This window comes from Phymastichus coffea, unplaced genomic scaffold (assembly GCF_024137745.1).
Source record: "Phymastichus coffea isolate CEN01 unplaced genomic scaffold, Cenicafe_Pcof_1.1 PCOF00050, whole genome shotgun sequence".
Lineage (NCBI taxonomy): Eukaryota > Metazoa > Arthropoda > Insecta > Hymenoptera > Eulophidae > Phymastichus > Phymastichus coffea.
Genome location: NW_026706861.1, coordinates 919,192 through 939,037, shown reverse-complemented (window position 1 = coordinate 939,037; position 19,846 = coordinate 919,192). Strand labels below are relative to the sequence as shown.

General features: G+C 40.9%; 2 protein-coding genes across 3 annotated transcripts; both read left to right on the top strand.

Annotated features, from left to right (window-relative positions):
- The first annotated feature begins 420 nt into the window (after positions 1-420).
- Positions 421-3,870, top strand: LOC131665341 (uncharacterized). 2 transcript variants are annotated; one of them, XM_058937186.1, is made up of 2 exons: positions 421-489; positions 1,782-3,870. In XM_058937186.1, the coding sequence occupies exon 2, from the start codon at positions 1,833-1,835 to the stop codon at positions 3,213-3,215; it is 1,383 nt and encodes a 460-aa protein (XP_058793169.1). In that variant the 5' UTR covers positions 421-489; positions 1,782-1,832; the 3' UTR covers positions 3,216-3,870. The 2 variants fall into 2 exon arrangements, with proteins under 2 accessions (XP_058793169.1, XP_058793168.1); XM_058937185.1 differs by lacking the exon at positions 421-489 and adding an exon at positions 1,415-1,587 and having other exon boundaries at positions 1,782-3,869.
- Positions 3,871-11,301: 7,431 nt separating this feature from the next.
- LOC131665297 (serine/threonine-protein phosphatase 6 regulatory ankyrin repeat subunit C-like) lies at positions 11,302-17,907 on the top strand. Its single transcript, XM_058937113.1, has 2 exons — positions 11,302-12,001; positions 12,986-17,907. Exons 1-2 carry the CDS (start codon positions 11,975-11,977, stop codon positions 14,633-14,635), a joined length of 1,677 nt encoding a protein of 558 aa, XP_058793096.1. The 5' UTR covers positions 11,302-11,974; the 3' UTR covers positions 14,636-17,907.
- The last annotated feature ends 1,939 nt before the right edge of the window (positions 17,908-19,846 follow it).

Sequence of the window (19,846 nt, the reverse complement as noted above, 5' to 3'; positions counted from 1 at the left end):
AAGAAAGAAATTCAAAGTTGATGTGTCTTTATTTATGTCTGTTGACGTAAATAATATAATTCTTCAATCGTATGAAAAAGGCTTTATTTAATTAAGGTTAATCACCCGTTTACGTGATTTAAACGAATATCTAATCCTCTATAATAATGCCATATTACTACATTTGACGTTAACTAGCAGATGTAAGTATAATAGTCAGGATTTCATTTACAAATTGTGGAACAGATGGAAACTGAATGTGGTTGATAGGAAAAATAAAGGCGGCAAGTTTTTCGACTGATATTTGCAACTGGAAATAGGAAGCACCATCATGATGATAGAACAATATATATCTGATGACCACTTGATAGAACCAATAGTCAAAGCGATATTGAAACAACATTATTCCGATATTGTTAATGATTTGAGGTATTAGGTTTCAATGACAGACGACCAACTGAAACTTGTGGGAAGAAAAATTACAAGCATGTCGGCAAGGCTAATCTGCAGGTGAAATATATATGACATGTGACTTTCTTCAGTGAATTGAGGACAAGGTGTAAGGGAAATTTCTTATCAACAAGCTTATAGAGAAAATAGGTTTGATAACCTTCCATAATTTCATTGCCAACGAACGTAGTATAATGTTAACAAAAATATCGAAGTTTCGAGATTTTATCGACACGTGGATTATACCACTGGAAGTAGCTTCATTGAATCTGTTTAAAAAGAGTGTCTGTTTCTAAGCTAAGAGAGCTAAATACAAACAGATAGAAGATAGCGAGAATCATAACGCTTTTCAGACATTGTTGAACTAGATGACATAGTTACATAGTTACTTAGAGACAGTCTAATGAAACTGTGCATGATAAAGAAAACGAACGTAAAGTGTATAAGACAAGATAACGCAAAGAATTATGATTACTATTCTTTGATAATTTTAATATTTACGAATGAATTTATTTCAAGATGAATTGAATATAACTATAAGAATAATCGATTTTTACGAAATAACTTTAATCATTTCCTTTTTCATGTGGAACATTACTTTCATCTTTTTCTAATTTAATTTACATTCCTAGTCATACGAAGTTTACAATATCCTGCATATTTTGAAGTTATCATCGTCATCGTGTCGGACTTAAGTGATTTGGCAATCCGAAACTCATTAAAGCAAATCCTTAAAATTTCAGTCAAAATCTTTTAGCGTTAAATTAATATGAGAGAGACGAGTGGCATGAACTTACGATTTTCTTATATTCAACCCAACCAAACCCAACCATCAGTCTCACTAATCTGTTATCCACATAATTCTAAGCGTATATAGGATCGAACAATCGAAAACATTAGCTCGAGAAGTAGAAGCAGATTAAGAAAATATCAATTGCTACACAAACATTTGTAAATATGCGTTTATTTCAGTGCACTTCGAATATTCGTCCACTTTAAACTCAAGATTATTTTCTTATTTAGTTGACTTGATCTGCTATCATATTGTAGCCTGGCTCAACTCCATAACTTATTAGTCCTTTTTTATTTGCGATATTTTTATGACATAAGCTTTTGTCTGAAAGTCTCATAAATATATAATTATTATTCGTCACTAGCGTTAGTACAACTTTATTCAAGTCAATTATCTTTTTAAAACGAATCGTTGCGATGGACATTTACTTTCATTTTTTAATAAAAGACTCTGGCTTACATCGTAATTAACAATATATATGAACACCGATAGATAGATAGCATCTGTGAAAAATCGCTTAAAAGTTCAGAATCAATAAAAAAATCTTTTAAATTCACAGGCTAGAACTACAGTTCGATTTGCATAAAGAATCGGTGCACTAATCTCAAAAATGGATACTGTCTTAAAGCTCCAACACCTGGCCATGGTGAGCATCGGACAATACGTGTGGCAAACAGCCCCAATTAAGTGTCACATAAAAGAGCTATTTACAACGAAGAATGAAAGAAATTGTGAAACATCAAGATACCTCGACTGGGTCCATATAATGCGTGCGATGTACAACAAACTGCAGCAAAATTATTTGCCAGCGAGACTGACTTGTGAGTTACTTTACGTGGTGAAACAAATGGGCGATCGAATGTACGAATGGTACCATTATGTCGAGCGAACGGACAATTTCCTTCACGATAAGTGCGGCCAAACGCTGGAACATCCGGGCAAACTTTACTGGTTGCCATCTTGCGCGATCGACGTGCAGCGAGTCATTTCCGAAAATTGGATACGAAACGTTCGCCTGGAAAACGCCTGCGCCGCCTACTTCGTGTCGATAATTCACGGACTCGACAACAATCTGACTGATGTTATCTGGAGCTCGATGTCCGATGAACTGAGGAACACGTGTCGCCAAATCCTTTCGAGTAAGGAGTCTTACGCGAGCGCCTTTTTGTACACGTCCATCGGCAGTCCGCAGGAGTCCTTGAAAATCGCTAGAGAACTGGGCTTTTCGACGATCGCGGAAGATCAGCGGTTCTTTTTGTTTGTCCGCAAGGGATACCTCGAGCTGGTAAAAAGCGTGTGGTATGGTTTGAGTCATTCGACGAGGAACAGCATTGTCGACAAAGGTTTCCGACTCGCGTTGCGGCTCTCGAGCTTCATCTTCGATTGTACATTTGAGAAGAGGCGGTTTGAGGAGATCGCTCTGTTTCTTTATTGTCAGATGAGCGATCAGTGCAGGCATAGCATTCTGTGTAATTCATCGTATATTCATTACATAGCGAAAGTATTATACATAATAGCGTCAAAGCCACATCTTGACTTACTGATGCCGACTTTGGAAGTCACTTTGACCTATATTCTCGACGATTTGGAGTACATTTATTCAGATCTCGTCATTTCTTTGACTTACGATATGCTTGAGGACTTCGATTGTACTTACGTCCCTCGGGGTACTTTGGTGAAGGTTTGGCGCCGAATACCTGATAAAATTAAAAGAAAAATCCAGTTTTGTGATGTTATAAGAGGCCTTGTTAACGAATGGGACTTGATAAGTTTGAGAATTCTTTTCAATATTCCTGAGTTTGACGAAGAAAAAAACGAACTAATGATATGTTTAGTAAACAGTTATCTCAAGTTAGAGTGCAGGGAAAGATTTGACAAGTTGAATGAATTGGTAGAAAATGTTTTTATTTCTGATTCCGATATAGATGATTTTAAACGCAGAGTTCAAGACTGCAAAACGATAAATATTTTAGACATTAACCGAGACTATTGAAATTCTTTTATTTGTTAGATATGTATAAATGACGAGTGTGACTTCGTTTAGCCATGTTATACTAGCACATGAGTATTTTTTAAATGTAATTGAATATAATATTTTTAAGTATTTAATAGAATACCGTTAAATTATCATATATTGTTTATTCTCAGTTGAGCAGTGATGTTGATTACAATAGAGTAAAAATTAAAATAAGATCTTATTTGATTGAAAAATAAATAATAATAATAATAATGCTGAACTAGAAGACATTATGCCCGAATATCTCAATCCTCTAAATTCATAGAGATTACTATTTTACCAATTGAATTTAAAAAATAAGTTATATTGTAATGTTAAGAAACAAGAATTAATGAAAAATGTGTAATAAGAAGTGTAATAGCATGAGATTGTAAATCATAGATTTATCACATCAATTATTCAAATACAAAATTTCAGCAAGTGTTAAAGTTGGACAAAATGATTTCATAAATTATATATCTTCTTAACGCGAAAACGAATATCTATTTGTTTTTAAGAGAAGACAGTTTTCAATAAAATTAGCATATGCTATAAATATTTATAAATCTCAAGGTCAAATTTTTTGAAAAGTAGTCATCGACTTATGTAGTCATTTCTTTTAGTTACGAAAATTACATATTTCATTTCTCGAGTTAGATCATGGAATTCCATTAGAATATGTTTTAGAAATCATATGCATCAACGAAAAATAAATATTACGATTACAAAGAACTGCTTCGAGGTAAATTATAACACTTTTGAAATTATTGATTCACTTATAGATGCAAGTTTATAAGAAATATAGCAAATTATATAATAAAGATTTATATCGTGCATATCCCACGTACGTTTACCGTGCACAAAGTACGCATGCAGTTACCAAAGTTACAATTTACCGAAATAATTGATTACCTCAAAAAATCACTCTTATCTATGCAAAACCATAACTCGTTTGTTTCTGTTTTTCGAAAATATTTTTATGTTTTACTGATTATTCAACAATTAAATAGTATATAGTGATTGAAAAAAAAACTTGTATATTAGATGCAAGACAACGCTCAGTTGATCAAGACTTTTTATAAAATAATTGTACAAATGACAGAGAAAAAGCAGTTCAAATAGTTTTCAAAAATTACATTGTACGCTTGGAACTATCAATCAAAAAGTTGGAGATTGATTCTAAATTTTTATAAAAATATCGTTATCAGGTCGACGTAATAGGAATATTCGCGAAAAATTTTTCCTAACTAATAGGTTTCAACATCAGTCGCAAACTTCGGACAATGTCAAGTTTAGACACGATGATACTTCAAAATATTTCTTGTTTGTACATATTACGATTGCAAAGTCAATTAGATCCGGGAGCTTGTTTACATCTATTGACCAGATCAGGATCCAAACAAATCCTCCTGGCTCCAAATCTAGACAACAAAACAATGTACTGTAAGTCTTGAAAATATTTCTCGATTTCTCACAATCCACTTCGAATAAAAATTATAAAACTATAGATTGGAAATCAATCAAAACATCAAAAGATTGCTGTCTATTATCTACGAAACGTTATTGTAACGGTCACGAGCCTACGGCATAATTATAGAAGATACGGCGCATACGTAAATTGTTAATAGTGACGAGAGGATATCTTAATCGTAGTGACGAATGCGTTTTTATGATCACATTGAAAAAATATTTCACATTGTAGAATGCCACATACATATTCGACAGCTCTAGACTGCGAAATTGGCTTTCTCCGAAAAGTTCCTTGATTTCTTTGATGAAAATCATCAGAACTTTCTCTTTCTATAAATTAGATCAGCCCTGATTATTGTCAAGCAGCGTTGAGAAAATAACAATAGTCGTTGAGCGTAAATTCGTTCGAAGTCAGCTGCAAATTCGTCATAGTTCGACGAGATCGTTCGAAGTGAAATCAAAGTGAGTCCACTCAACGGCTCTCGGAAAATCATCGCCTGGGGTGTTGAGAATTCGAATCTCAAAGGTGCCGTTGAATCGACACTTATTACTATCTTTTAATCGTCGATCCCTGAATTGCTATTACGAAGCAACGACACTACCATAAGACAGAGTCCGCTGATTGGCTGTTGTTATTGCTATTACGAGTGGTGGTGGTCTACGAAGCGACTCAAAGCCTCTGTATTTGGAATCAGTCTCGCCAGCGCCGCGCGCCGTGTAGCCTCGGTTCGATTCCGAGGTTAATCAGAATGACTCGTCGACGACTCGGCAGCTCCAAATGCAGACCGGTGTACTCGCCCAAACATTGACAATTATCTGCAGCATGCGTACAATTTCGACAAAGGCGAAGACTCACTCGGACCAGTCGACTATTTTTCCTGCATTGGTCACATTCGTAAGTGTCATTCTGACTGTAAGTGCCAATGTCGATTACAACGTATATTTTTAACAGGGCACCAATGAGAACACGGCAAGCTGCAACATATCGGGCAAAATTCGACAAACAATGACGAGTATTTGAAGAAACAATCGGTGCCGGATATATTTTTGAGTTTACCAGTAAGTAACAATCTCATGACCGTTGTGTTTATCGAAGTGGAAACATTTTCGTCGGGACAATAAGCTTAAATGTCTATGACTTAGGCGGGTTCAAGGTCGTCGATTACGTTGGTCAATATAGTCGAGCCATGCCTTATCAAAAGGTGAATAGCATAAAATTGGGTAGTCTGTATTAAATCAAAGCCATTTAACCATTCGGTATTCATGTGGTGACGCCCAACCATCACACAGTCGGGTTGTTGTCCGTTTCGACTTAAAATATACGAATGTTTACACTTATCGTAGTTGAATTTTCTTATTTGATGGCGTTTGGAAAAATAAAATTGAATTAAAACAGAAGCTGACGTTTGGTTACTTTATTAAAATAAAAATTACAAATTGAATTGAAAATCTGTACGTATCAATGTTACGTACGCGTTACTCGCAAGTATATTGTATGTAATAAGTCTTTTGTCTATAGATTAGTAACAAAGAAAAAGCACACCAAACCGAATAATTACATTTAACAGTTGAACGCAACTAATGGGTTATAAATATCGACGAACATTATATTTATATTGACACTAGTTACAATTACTAACAGTTAGCTATAGATAGGATTACGAAAGGTCGGTCAAAAACATCGATTTACTATGCGATACATTGCATTAAATTTCAGCAGTGGGCCGTTAATTAAGCAAGCTGCCACCCGAATAGAACGTCGAAAGGAAAAGATGGCGCTCTATTCCATTCGTCCCAGATCTCAAACCTCGCTGGTATAAAAATATTGAAATGCTATTTCGCGAGCGATCCACGGCACGAAGCCGTCGAGCGCTTGTGCACTGCTGCTTCCTTCTCCCACATGGAGTCACCGTGGGCTTGTACATCCTGGAGTGTATCCTGCAACTTGCCGCGATAAATCGGGAGATCCGCTTCCGCCAAGGAGTCCGCGAAACTCATTACGAAGTGCTGATTCCTCTCGAGAAAGGACACACGCTTGGATGGCAAGCGACGTTGCAGAAGAAGCTGATGCCCTTGACGAAATTTAAGAGCTTGTTGTCCTCCAGCTCGCACAGACACTACTGGAAGAAAGTGTGCATCGAATCCAGAGGAAAGCTGTTGAGGAACCGGCGATCCACGCCGTTCAGTCCAGCGGCCTTTGGCCACGGAAATCACCAGGTCCTTCACGGCGAACTCGCATTCATCGTCGAGCTCGTCTCTGGACTTGAGCAATATCAGCGGCGAGTCGCCGTCGTCGTCGATGGCATTGAAATCTGCCCCGCGGTGCACCAGCAACTTGATGATCTGGAGACTGGCACCGTTCTCGCGAGCACCGTGCAGCTGGGTGTAGCGGTGCCTGGCGCGCACCGCCTCGTCGAAGCCATGCGACAACAACAATCCGACCATTCTAGGCTTGTCGGCCCGAATGGCTTCGAAGAGCATGAGCGCCCTGCGCTCGCAGGGGCGCGCGTGACGCAGCATACCCAGCAGGCGCTCGGCGGCGGGCAGGATGTCGGGCTCGTAGCCGTAGTTCCAGATGGCGCAGCGGATCGCCGTGAAGATACGGTACTCGCGGATCGACTCGTCGGGCTCACCGGCCTCAACGAACAGCGGTAGCGGTTGATTGGCCAGCGCGTGCGCGGTGGCCGCCGCAAATTGATGGTGGAAGACACAGGCGCCACAACTCATCACCTTCTCCACCAGGCCGAAGTCCGAGTGGCGCGCCTCGAGTACGTGCAGCAGCACGCTATCCGCGTGCTCGGTCAAAGCTTTAACGTCAGCATCGTGGTCGATCATAAGCTCGGCTAGCCTTCGATGCCGCGATTCGCACCTCGAGCCTAGCTCGTGCCAGGAGCTGTGACCCACCGGATCGTTGGCTTTGGGCTCGTGCAGGGCAACGTCGGCGAGGACCAGCGCCCCGACGATCTTTGTCTCGTCGTCCCGTATGGCCTGCCACAGGATCCTGCTTCCCTCCCGTCAGTCCAAGCGAGACGCGTCCTTGACTAGGATGGACAGCACCAGCTGTCCGTCGCCCGACAACACGGCTTTCGTCAAGTTTCCTAGCATCTTGCAGTCCCGCTTCCAGATTCTTCGGTATTCAGCCAAGTCGTCGAAGGATGTTGTCGTTCAAGAGGAAAGGACATTTAGAGGTCAGAGTCCAATGCCACCTGATCCAGGAAAGTCGCGAAGACTGAGACGCTGGTCGTCGAGAAGCGAAACGACAATGGCCACAAGTAAAGATCCGGCCACATGAGCTGCAGTCCTTGCTCCCACTTCGTCCCTCTCGCCCTATCTCGCGGACATTTTCTCCACCCCCTGTTGCTGTGCACTTCTGCCAATATTTCCAAGATTCCGGAGTCCTGTTTATTCTCCCGCGGCGTTCCTACTCTCCGGTTAGTCCTGCCCATCTCCAATAATCTCACTCGGCTTTTTCGGCTCACGAAGTGCAACTACGCCGTAACAGGGTTACAGCCATTAAAGCCGATTAAGTGGCATACTCGATTGATATGTCATGACAATAAACTTTCTTCAATGCTCGCAAATTTTATATTCTTATTTACCCTAGTTCCGTACAATTACAATTTTAGGATTAATACAAAATTACATCTGCAATTAACTTTCGGGCACCACGACTCTCTCAACCATCATTGCGATTTTACAAAGCTGACGACTGTTACGCTGATCATGCTTCATTTTACTTCAACCGTCGCACCCATTTTTCATTAGCTCGTAGCGACCTCGGTGAAATATACACGTCGTTTGTTTGACGCCATTGTAGGAGGACCCACAGGAGAGTCGGTCGCAAAGAGATCCGAAAATTTGTTCAAATTTTTTCCGTCATCGAGGACTGACGTTTCCGCTTCAAGTTTCTCCGAGCTCTCCAAAGTAGGAAGCCTGCCATACGGATAACTTTTCCTTGATTCGCAACTGGATTGCCAAGAAAAATTCATCATTTTCAATGTGACGACGATGCCACAGCCATTGCTTGTGCACTATCCTCTTGCGCGTTAAGTTCCTATCTTTAAAAAATTATGGGTCGCCGACATAGAGCGTTCTATTTGGTTCATTCGAAAAAAATTCCTCGGAATTTTCATTTTTTCTATCCTTCGAAATACCTGTATTATATATTTAAAAGTGATAGATTATTATTTCAGTGACCAATTCAATTGATCGATCATTAATATGGATAATAATCTAGAAAAATTGAAGGACGCCGTTAATAAATCATTTCAGGAAATAATAGGTTACCTTTTTGAGTTATATGGAATAATTAGTATAAATAACATGTGATTTGAGGTGAGAAAAAGAGGATGCAATAAAATAGGGAAAATCGCTTTTTTTTAATATGGTTTGTTCAACGAGGCAACAAAAAACATACGACGTTGAAATGTATTACTAGAACTAATATAATACTAAGGCCGTGAAAATCCACTAGGATAGAATAATGTTATGATTGTATGATAGAAATAAGGTAAAATTGGAATAATTTAGTAAATGTAATAATGTAGAAAATGGAAAAACGTGTACAAAATTCGAACGAATTTTATATCGCATAAGATTTGTAAAAATTTGATGATATCCCTGTGCAATATTTATATACTTAGTTTCGGTAAGGGTGAGAACTAAAGCTAAAGAAGTGTTCAATATTACAAAACAAGACAAACATTCCAATTCTCTAAAGACTTATTAAATTGCTTTGAAGAATTATTAATTACTATTCACTGATGTGAACTAATACATTTGGATAGTAGAATGCGAGAAAGTGATTTAAGCCTCACGTAGAGGTTTGCGACCAAGCTAATTAAGCTAGCTCTATAGGCTGTACCAACAAAAACTTCTTGAACGTCAGCTTAATATATAAGAGCTTACAGTTCTCCGTTGATCTTGTGGTGGCGCATTTATGACTTAGGGAGAAAATTTTATAGCGAGGAAAGCAAAAAGACAAAGGGCTTGGTGTAAACTAAAAGAAAAGAACTAGGGGAGGGAGCGGCTAGCTGTAGCGAGACGACTTTTCTGCTGCATTTGGGATTTTCTTGTGCTGAATGTGTATACTTTTCTCATAAATCTCGATTCGAAAATAGTAATAATATTTCTGCAGAAATAAATAGATAGTTGAATGAATTATATGTTTAATATTTTACGCCAATCGTTTGTCAATTTTTCTGTAGGAAGGTATATTCTGTAGGAATATATGTCACATAATATTTCATTTTTTAGAAAATAGTATTACTTTTTCTTTGTTCGATGGTAAAATATGTTTTCTGTTAAAAAAAATCCGCGTAGAATCAGTATCTGTATATAAAACGGCCTTATTTCCTAGCGTTCCTATTAAGTGCGGACTCAAAACTATGGGATGATAAATTTTAAGCGTGCTCGCTTTCTTGTGTACGCGCAAAGTATAGCAAAGTTAAAATAGTTGAATTACTGTGACTCAAAAACCAAAAGTGACTATTTTTTAACGTAGAAGTGATTGCTCATTGTATCGTTTAAAAAAAATTGTTCGTCCAAACGTTTATTTATTTGCATGTTGATTAAATGATCTCTTGGAGCGTAAATAAACAAGGTTGAGCGAGGGATGAACCTTCACGGTACGTTCTCAGTCGAGTTTATCGATGCAGCAATTCCCGGCGCGTCCAGTCGAGCCTGTGAATACAGAGACCTCCGTATGCTTTCGTCTTTTCCTTCCAAGTTTTCCTATCAGCCCTTCAGAAGATCACGAAATGACTTTAAAGAAACAACTGTTTGAACGAGCAATGCTTGGTGAAAATATCATGAATTAGTCACTTGTACGAAAAGAAAAGAATAACTTTAGTTTTTGAACCATAAAACTTGAACTACTTCAACTAAATTTGATAATAAGAGTATTCAAAAATTATTTACGTTCAATTTGAAAAAAATATATGACGAACAATTTGTTAAAAATTAAAATAAACATCCCTTTATTATCAAGTTAAAGGGGAAAAGTTTCAAATAAAACCAGTTTTTCATGTTTAATTGCTCAGTTGTTAATTGTTTAATTGACAATCCACTAATAGATGCTATCAAAATTTTTAATTTTCATCTTATCAAGATGCGACAGTTTTTTTTAAATTATAAAAATATCTGTTAGAACAATTAACAATTCTCTTAATACGAGCGAAATGAACATTGGATTGGATTTTTTTAACCGCGGAACGATCCGAAGTTGAGCACCAAGCTATAGAGCTACTTTAAGCGACGCTCAAATCACTTGTCAATACTCTGTGTCCGAGGATGGATTGATACAGGCTCGGGAAAGAAAGGATTACTTTGAATTTTCCATCTAACGCATCACATTGAAATAGTATATTACGCATCAAGTGCGGGAAAGTAGATTCTCGCGAAATCCGCTTCGCTCGGGCATAAACGCCACACGAGACGAGAAATTCATTCCTGAACATGTGTCGTATTGTATTTTTTTATACGACATATGGAAAATGCGATTTTCAACGCACGTTTTCCACCGCGTTTGCGGGAAAGAAGCGCTTTGCGCACGAAGTGTCGAAAAATCAAATTAGACACATGCACGAGAAAGTGATTTCAGTCTTGCTTCACCGTCTGCACGAGGTTCAAACAATTTCGTCCCATTAGAATTGAGATGTACTATTCTCGCACTAGCATCCAAATGTATTATCATCATTGCATTTAGGCACGATGCCGTTGTACAGACGTCACAGTGAAGTGAGATGGAAGTGTGGAATTAGATTTTAGCTATATTACAGAATTGGTTGACGAATAACGCTCGGAAGACATTAGACGTAATCCGTTACACAGTGTCGGATTCCGATTCTCTCAGACCCGATTCTGTAGCTCGACTCCCCTCTACTAACTCTACGCAATTGTGTGCAAGACAAGCACAGACTATGTAATTACAACTAGCTAACTCCAATACTGCTGCGTTGCTCTGCAAAACGCAAGAGAATTGAAATCCCTTAAAATCAATTAAAAATCGATGGTCATAAAACTGCAAAATCCTGGCCATCGTCGGGATTTTATTGCGACGCAGACGTGCTGCCGAACGGGCTGTTTGAACGACGTAGCTCTGCGACGAAGGCGAATGGAAGGTGGAAAACTGTGTATACACTCTTGTTTGTGCCGCTAAACTAAGTTTTCCGTCAACTGTCATTCGGAGCATCACTGGATACCTTTGGAATCGTAACATATTTGCTGCGTAGATATTTGTTTCCAGTCAAAATTTGGTGAATATCAGGAATTTTCGCGACGTCATAATGGTAAACCCGGAGGGAAACCAGGCGGTAAGTAATCGTGCTGGATTATTCAAAGAACAGGGACGTTTTCGAAAAGTAATGCATGTATCTGCAATCTACGGTAACGATTGATTTCGCGCCGTTTCAATTGGTGACCGTTGCAATGACGCTTCGTAAATAACAAGCAGCAATGTTCTGACATTTTGATCGTTTTCCAATCTGTAGGTCTATTATTTTCATTCCAAGTGGATTGTAAGAAAACCGACGAGTATTTTTAAGGCTCACGATACATTATTTTGTAGTCTAGGTTTTGGAGCCAGGAGGGTTTGTTTAGGTCCGATTGGTGTCCATTACTTTTTTCACTTTTCCTAAACTATCTCCAAATCATAGGAGAACTCAGCTGAACACTCGATTGTCCACTTGTCATTCACGATTTTTTATTTAAATTACGAAATAATGGGGTTTTGATCAGGCCGAACATTTTTCAGAAAATATGGCCAATTTTAAAGCGAAGATGCTCTTTAATTGCTTCCCATTAAATGCATTTTCCAAGCTCGCAAATACGATGCTTCTTTGCTAAGTTTTTAATAGGTAAACACTTATATTAATATTCAGAGTCAACGAGAAATGCTCGATTTTCGACCTTCGTCAAATTTTTTACTTTTGAAAATACAAGTGAGAAACTAGTTAGCGAGACATGCTCGGCTTAAGATCAGCCAGATTTTCGGAAAAACATTTTGACCAGATCGAAAAATCCATCGTTTCGTGATTGAAATAAGAAAGTAACGAGCGAGTCTTTTTTCCTATTTGGCATCAGGCATCGAAAATTGGCATCCGGAGATGAAAATACACGGAAAAGACTAAAAAAGTCTAATGATAGTCGATGGACCTGAATTCTAGACCATATGAAATGAGACTAACGAAAGGCAAACTGTCCATAAATGCTGATTGGGACGGTGTAAAAGTACAGTTAACGGCGTAATATCACGTAATGGTAGCGATGAAAAAGTGTGATTTGAAAATTGTTTTCAGCTGTACGAAAGCAACGGCCTGATCTTCTTCAACTGCCATCTGATATGTCACATTTCGCGGGGAGAGAACGAGGAGGCGAAACGCATCCTTGAGAGAACGAAAAGAAAGTGCTCTATACGAAACAGCTTGGGGAGATCGCTGCTGCATTTCTCGGCGAGGTACGGAAACGCAGAAATGACCAGGTACTTCGTCGACAAGGGCATCGAGGTGGACGCGCGCGACAGATACGGCGTTACCCCGCTGGCGCTGGCCGTGCAGTACTGCCACGTCGAGACGGTCGAGACACTGCTGAAGGCGAATGCCGACATTTATAAAACGGAGCACGGGCCGTGCATGCTGCAAATTGCCTACAACTATTTCGTGGACAGCGTGGACCCGACGAAATATCTACGCATAGTGAAGCTGTTCGCCGATATCGTTCGCCGGGACTTCGGCAGGATCAAGTTAGGAATGGCCCACAGACTGATGAAGGCCGGCATCTCGCTTTACCTTGCCATCCTGATCTTGAAGAACAAGAAGATCATGGATATATACCTGAGGAATGGCTACCACGCGGACAGCTACGACTCGCACTGCAAGCGTACGGGCATGCACGCGGCCGTCGAGGTGAGGAGCTTAGTGATCGCGCGCCTGTTGCTGGAGGCGGGCGCGGACGTGGACGCCTTGGACTCGACGGGACGATCCCCGCTTTGCTACTACAAGAGGCGCGACCGGGACGACGACAACTACGAGCTGCTGCAGCTCCTGCTTAATTACGGGGCCTCGCTGTCCCTGCAGCCGGTCAACACGGCGTACAGCTCGCCGATGGAATACTTGATGAGCAACGGCAGTACCAGAGGGCTGATCCTGGTGCTACGACTGGACGTCGATTTGTACCACAGGTACAGGCAAGACAGGACGCCCATACACTTCTTGGCCAGGAATGCGTACCCGGGCGTGGTCAATCTGCTCGAGGGTCAGCGATTCGACGTGAACGCGCGCGACCAGGACGGCTACACCCCCCTCATGATCGCCTGTGACAAGAGCGTCAATTTCAATACCGTGGAATTCTTCCTGAACCACGGCGCCGAGGTGAACGCCGAGTCGATCAACGGCGAGACGGCCCTCGTTTGCGCCATCATCCGCGCGATGCGCAAGCGCGACCTGGCCCAGATAAGCATCGACATTTGCCAGTTGCTGCTGGAGCGAGGTGCCAAAATTCAGCAAGTGTTTCGGCAATACGACAAGGAAAGCAAGCAGATGAATTATAGCATGACTGTGTTTGAACTGCTCGTCGATTGCAACCACTTGGTGCCCATTTCGGACATGCTCATTTCTCGGCTGGCGTTGAAAAATGCGATAGGTGAACCTATTGCGCTCCTCGTTCTTTGGAAAATTCAGTCCAAAGAATATATGCGCGAATACCTGAACGCTTGCAACTTTCAGATCGCAAAGATGAAAGACACCTGGATCAATGAATCCTTGTCGTTATTCCAGCTGATATCCGACGATGAGAATCACCTAAGGGTTAACTATACCAATCATCCGCAGTTTATGACTGACGTCGCAACTAATCTGCCACGAAAGATTCTACGCGAATATTCCTATTACGCCGACCTTATAACGACGAAGTTTCGAAAATTTCAAATCGATCTCGGACTATTTGATTGACAGTTTCACGCGTGCGATGTAATTTTTGAAAACTATTTGAACTGCTTTTGCTCTGTCATTTGTACAATTTTTTTATAATAAAACTTGATCAACTGGGCGTTATCGTGCATCTAATACACGTTTCTTTTCAATCACTATACTATTTTTGTTTTAATAATCAGTAAAACATGAAAATAGTTTTGACAAGCAGAAACAAACGAGTTGTGGTTTTGCGTAGCTGATAATAATTTCTTAAAGTAATTAATCGCTTCGATAAATAACAAGTGTCCATATTTGAACCACACCGTACCTTCCAACAAAATAATTTCTTATTAGCTTTTATCAATTTATATTTTAGTCGTGACTCAACACATTCACATATTAACATCAACCGTCAATCGAAATTATATTTCTACCCATCAGCAACAACTCTGTTCTCTCTTTCTTTCTCTTCCATCGTTATATATATTTGCTATGCCTCGGTTGCTCTTTACAAATTATTTTTATTCGCAATATTTTAAAGACCATAATTTCGAAGCTGCAAATCAAGAATTAATTATGTCAAAGAAATTACTTTTGGTAGGTTTTCAAGATATAATATTTGCGATTTTATCAAACGTCATTGGATCTTTACTAAACTAGCGTCATTTCGTTCATTCGTTGTTTTTCTGCTATTTATTACATCATTTGTGTCATACAGTCATAACTTCACCTAATAGTAGTGCATTTCTATGGCCTTAGTAATACATTTCAATGTCGTATGTTCTTTTGTTACCTTGTTGAAAAAAAACCGTGAATATTCTTCAAATTTTATATTCTGACAATTAATTTCGGTTTCCTTCATGCCTATCACTTTACTATGTAAACAGAAATAAACATGACTTCCTCTATTTTATTGCATCCTCTTTTTCTCACCTCCAATCACATGTTCGGATGACACTTTTAATTTCACAGATGATAATCGAACGATCTATTTGTACTAATTATTCCATATAATTCAATCAGCGTAACAGTCGTCAGCTTTGTAAAATTGCTATGATGGTTGAGAGAGTCGTGGTGCCCGAAAGTCAGTTGAAGATATGATTTCGTATTAATCCGAAGATTGTAATTGTATGGAACTAGGATAAATAAGAATATTAAAGTTTATTGTCATGACATATGCCACTTAATCGGCTTTAATGGCTGTAACCCTGTTACGGCGTAGTTGCACTTCGTAAGCCGGAAAAGCCGAGTGAGATTATTGGAGATGAGCAGTATTAATCGGATGGTAGGAACGCCGCGGGAAAATAAACAGGGCTCTCGGAATATTGAAAATATTGGCAGAAGTGCACAACAACAGGGGGTGGAGAAAGTGTGCGAGAGAGAGGGCGAAAGGGACGGAGTGGGGGGAGCAAGGATCCCAGCTCATGCGGCCGGAACTATATTTGGGGCCAGTGTCGTGTCGCTTCTCGACGACCAACGTCTCAGTCTCCGCGACTTCTCTGCATCAGGTGACATTGGGCTCTGACCTCAAGATGTCCTTTCTTCTTGGACGACAGCACCCTTCGACGACTTGACTGAATACAGAAGCATCTGGAAGCGGGACTACAAGATGCTAGCAAACTTGAGGGAAGCCGTGTTGCCGGGCGACGGACAGCTGGTGCTGTTCATTCTAGTCAACGGCGCGCCTCGCTTGGACTGTCCGGAGTGAAGCAGGATCCTATGGCGGGCCATACGGGACGACCAGATCGAGATCGCCGGGACGCTGGACCTCGCCGACGTTGATCTGCACGAGCGCAAAGCTAACTTTCCGGTGGGGCACAGCTCCTTGCACGAGCTGGGCTCAAGGTCCGAACCGCGACATCGAAGGCTGGCCGAGCTTATGATCGACCAGGGTGCTGACGTTAAAGCCATGACCGAGCTCGCGGATAGCGTGCTGCTGCTCGTACTCCGCGCGCGCCACTCGGGCATCAACCTGGTGGAGAAGCTGATGAGTTGTGGCGCCTGTATCTGCCACCAGGAGTTTGCGACGGTTACCAAGCACCCGCTGGCCAATCATCTGCTGCCACTGTGCGTTGAGGCCGGCGAGCCCGACGAGTCGACCCGCGAGGACCGTATCTTCACGGCGATCCGCTTCGCCATCTGGAACTGTGGCTACGAACCCGAAATCCTGCCAGCCGCCGAGTACCTGCTGAGTCTGCTGCGTCACGAGCGTCCCAGCGGGCGCAGAGCGCTTATGCTCTTCGATGCCATTCGCGCCGACAAGCCTAGAATGGTCGGATTGTTGTTGTGGCATGGCTTCGACGAGGCGGTGCGCGCCAGGCGCCGCTGCTATCCCAGCTGCACAACGCCTGCGAGAGCGGCGTCAGTCTCGAGATCATCGATTTGTTGGTGCGCCGAGGCGCTGACTTAAATGCTATCAACGACGACTGCGATTTGCTGCTGACATTGCTCAAGCCCGGGGACGAGCTCGACGACAAATACGAGTTCGCAGTGGGGCGTGCTGGCGATTTCCGTGGCCAAGGGCGCTCGGCTGAAAGGCGTGGATCGCTGACTTTTCAACAGTTTCCCTCTGGATTCGATGCACACTCTCTTCTAGGGTGTCTGTGCGAGCTGGAGGACAGCAAGCTGTTAAATTTCGTCAACGGCATCGGTTTCTTCTCCAACGTCGCTTGCCAGCACAAGCGCCTGTCCTTTCTCGCGAGGAATCAGCACTTCGTGAGGGATTTCAAGGACTCCGTGGTGGAGCCGATTTCACGATTTATCGCGGCGAGTTGCAGGAGGTACTCCAGGCTGCACAAGACCACGGTGACTCCCTATGGGAGAAGGAAACAGCAGTGCACGAAGCGCTCGACGGCTACATGCCGTGCCTTGCTCTCGAAATCATATGTCAACATTTTTATACCAGCGAGGTCTGAGCGCTGGGACGAATGTGGGATGGAGAGCCATCTTTTCCTTCCGACGTTCGGGTGGCAGCTTGATTAATCAACACCTCATTGCTGAAATTTAATGTAATGTATCGCATAGTAAATTGATGTTTTTGACCGACCTTTCGTAATCCTGTCAATAGTTAACTGCTAGTAATTGTAACTAGTGTCAATATAAATAATGTGCGTCGATATTTATAATCCAACAGTTGCGTTCAACTCTTAAATGTAATTATTCGGTTTGATGTGCTTTTTCTTTGTTACTAATCTATGGACAAACGACTTATTACATACAATATACTTGCGAGTGACGCGTACGTAACATTGATACGTACAGATTTTCAATTCAATTTGTAATTTTTATTTTAATAAAGTAACCAAACGTCAGCTTCTGTTTTAATTCAATTTTATTTTTCCAAACGCCATCAAATAAGAAAATTCAACTACGATAAGTGTAAACATTCGTATATTTTAAGTCGAAACGGACAACAACCCGACTGTGTGATGGTTGGGCGTCACCACATGAATACCGAATGGTTAAATGACTTCGATTTAATACAGACTACCCAATCTTATGTCATTCACCTTTTGATAAGGCAAGGCTCGACTATATTGACCAACGTAATCGACGACCTTGAATCCGCCTAAGTCATAGACATTTAAGCTTATTGTCCCGACGAAAATGTTTCCTCTTCGATAAACACAACGATCATGAGATTGTTACCTACTAGTAAACTCAAAAACATGTCCGGCACCGATCGTTTCTTGAAATACACCGGTTTGCATTTGGAGCTGCCGATTTGTCGACGCGTCATTCTGATTAACCTCGGAGTCGAACCGAAGCTACAAGGCGCCCGGCGCTGGCGAGACTAATTCCAAATACAGAGGCTTTGAGTCGCTTCGTAGACCACCACCGCTCGTGATAACAATAACAGCAGCCTAATCAGCAGACTCTCTCTCATGGAAGTGTCGACGCCTCGTAATAACAATTCAAAAACCGTCTATTAAAAGGGTCGATTCGTCGGCGTCTTCGAGATTCGAGCTCTCAACACCCCAGCCGATGATTTTTTGAGAGCCGTTGAGTGGAATTACCTTGATTCCACTCCGAACGATCTCGTCGAACTATGGCGAATTCGCAGCTGACTTCGAACGAATTAACGTTCGTTTTCAAGACGATACACAGCTTGGAACTTATGGCTACCGCAATGGGGTGGGCAAGATGCGTCACGATAGTTTGCACGACACTCGTGGCATCGTGCACTATAGTACCAAATTGCTATTGACCTTGATATTCCAAACCTTGATATTTAAAAACGTTTTGCCTATTTCCTGAAAAACTGTTCGTCAAATTTTTTCATATCAATGTAAATGTAAATCATGGATTTTTCTTGTATCAGCGTCAAGCGAAATTGTTTCTCAGTATGACCATCTAGAAGATCTAGTGCTTACTCAACTCTGCTTGACAATAATCAGTGCCGATCTAATTTATAAAAAGAGAAAGTTCTGATGCTTTTCATTTAAGAAATCAAGGAACTTTCCGGACAAAGCCAATTTCGCAGACTAGAGCTGCCGAATATGTACGTGGCATTCCACAACGTTAAATATTCTTTTGATACTCCGTGCATAAAGTGCGTCTTTTCCAGCAGAAAGCGTGCGATGAAAATCGCACTTTTCACACGTCATATAAAAAAATACGATACGGCAAATGTTCGGGAAAGAGTTTCCGCTTCGCTCGGGCGTAAACGCCGCACGAGACAAGAATCTATTTTCCCGCACTTATATCGTAATGTACTATAGAAAATGGCTCATTGGACGAAAATCCGAGTTGTCAACTGAAAACAAATTACTGCTATACAAAGCTATACTTAAACCAGTTTAGGCTTAGGGCATTTAACGACAGAGTACTACTTCAAACTTGAATATTGAAATCCTGGAAAAATTTCGATCGAATAAGTCCTATTCAATATTGTACAGGCCCCACATGATTCGTCCCAAACGAAATTATCTGAAAAGACCTACAGATTCCATCAGTAAAAGAAGAAATAAAAAATTTGTATGCAAAATATAACACCAGATTTCAAAACCACACGAATAAACTTATCAGCAGTCTCCTTACGACAACCATTACAAATACTAGACTCAAAAAACAAGCTAACGAATAAATAAATAAATCCTAATCTTCTTCTCACACTTTAAAATAAAGATAGAATGCTCCTGAATCTCATGTACATATTTAATATAGCAATAGCATTTACTTATCATAAGATATCATTAGATTGTTTACATTTTTATTCTTGCTGGTAAATCGTACAACTACCTGTTTCAT

Bases quoted from the DNA above. Each gene is read 5' to 3' on its own strand.
- LOC131665297 (XM_058937113.1), top strand. From the start codon at position 11,975: ATGGTAAACCCGGAGGGAAACCAGGCG. The intron at 12,002-12,985 runs GTAAGTAATCGT...AATTGTTTTCAG, and splicing joins ACCCGGAGGGAAACCAGGCG to CTGTACGAAAGCAACGGCCT.
- LOC131665341 (XM_058937186.1), top strand. From the start codon at position 1,833: ATGGATACTGTCTTAAAGCTCCAACACCTGGCCATGGTGAGCATCGGA.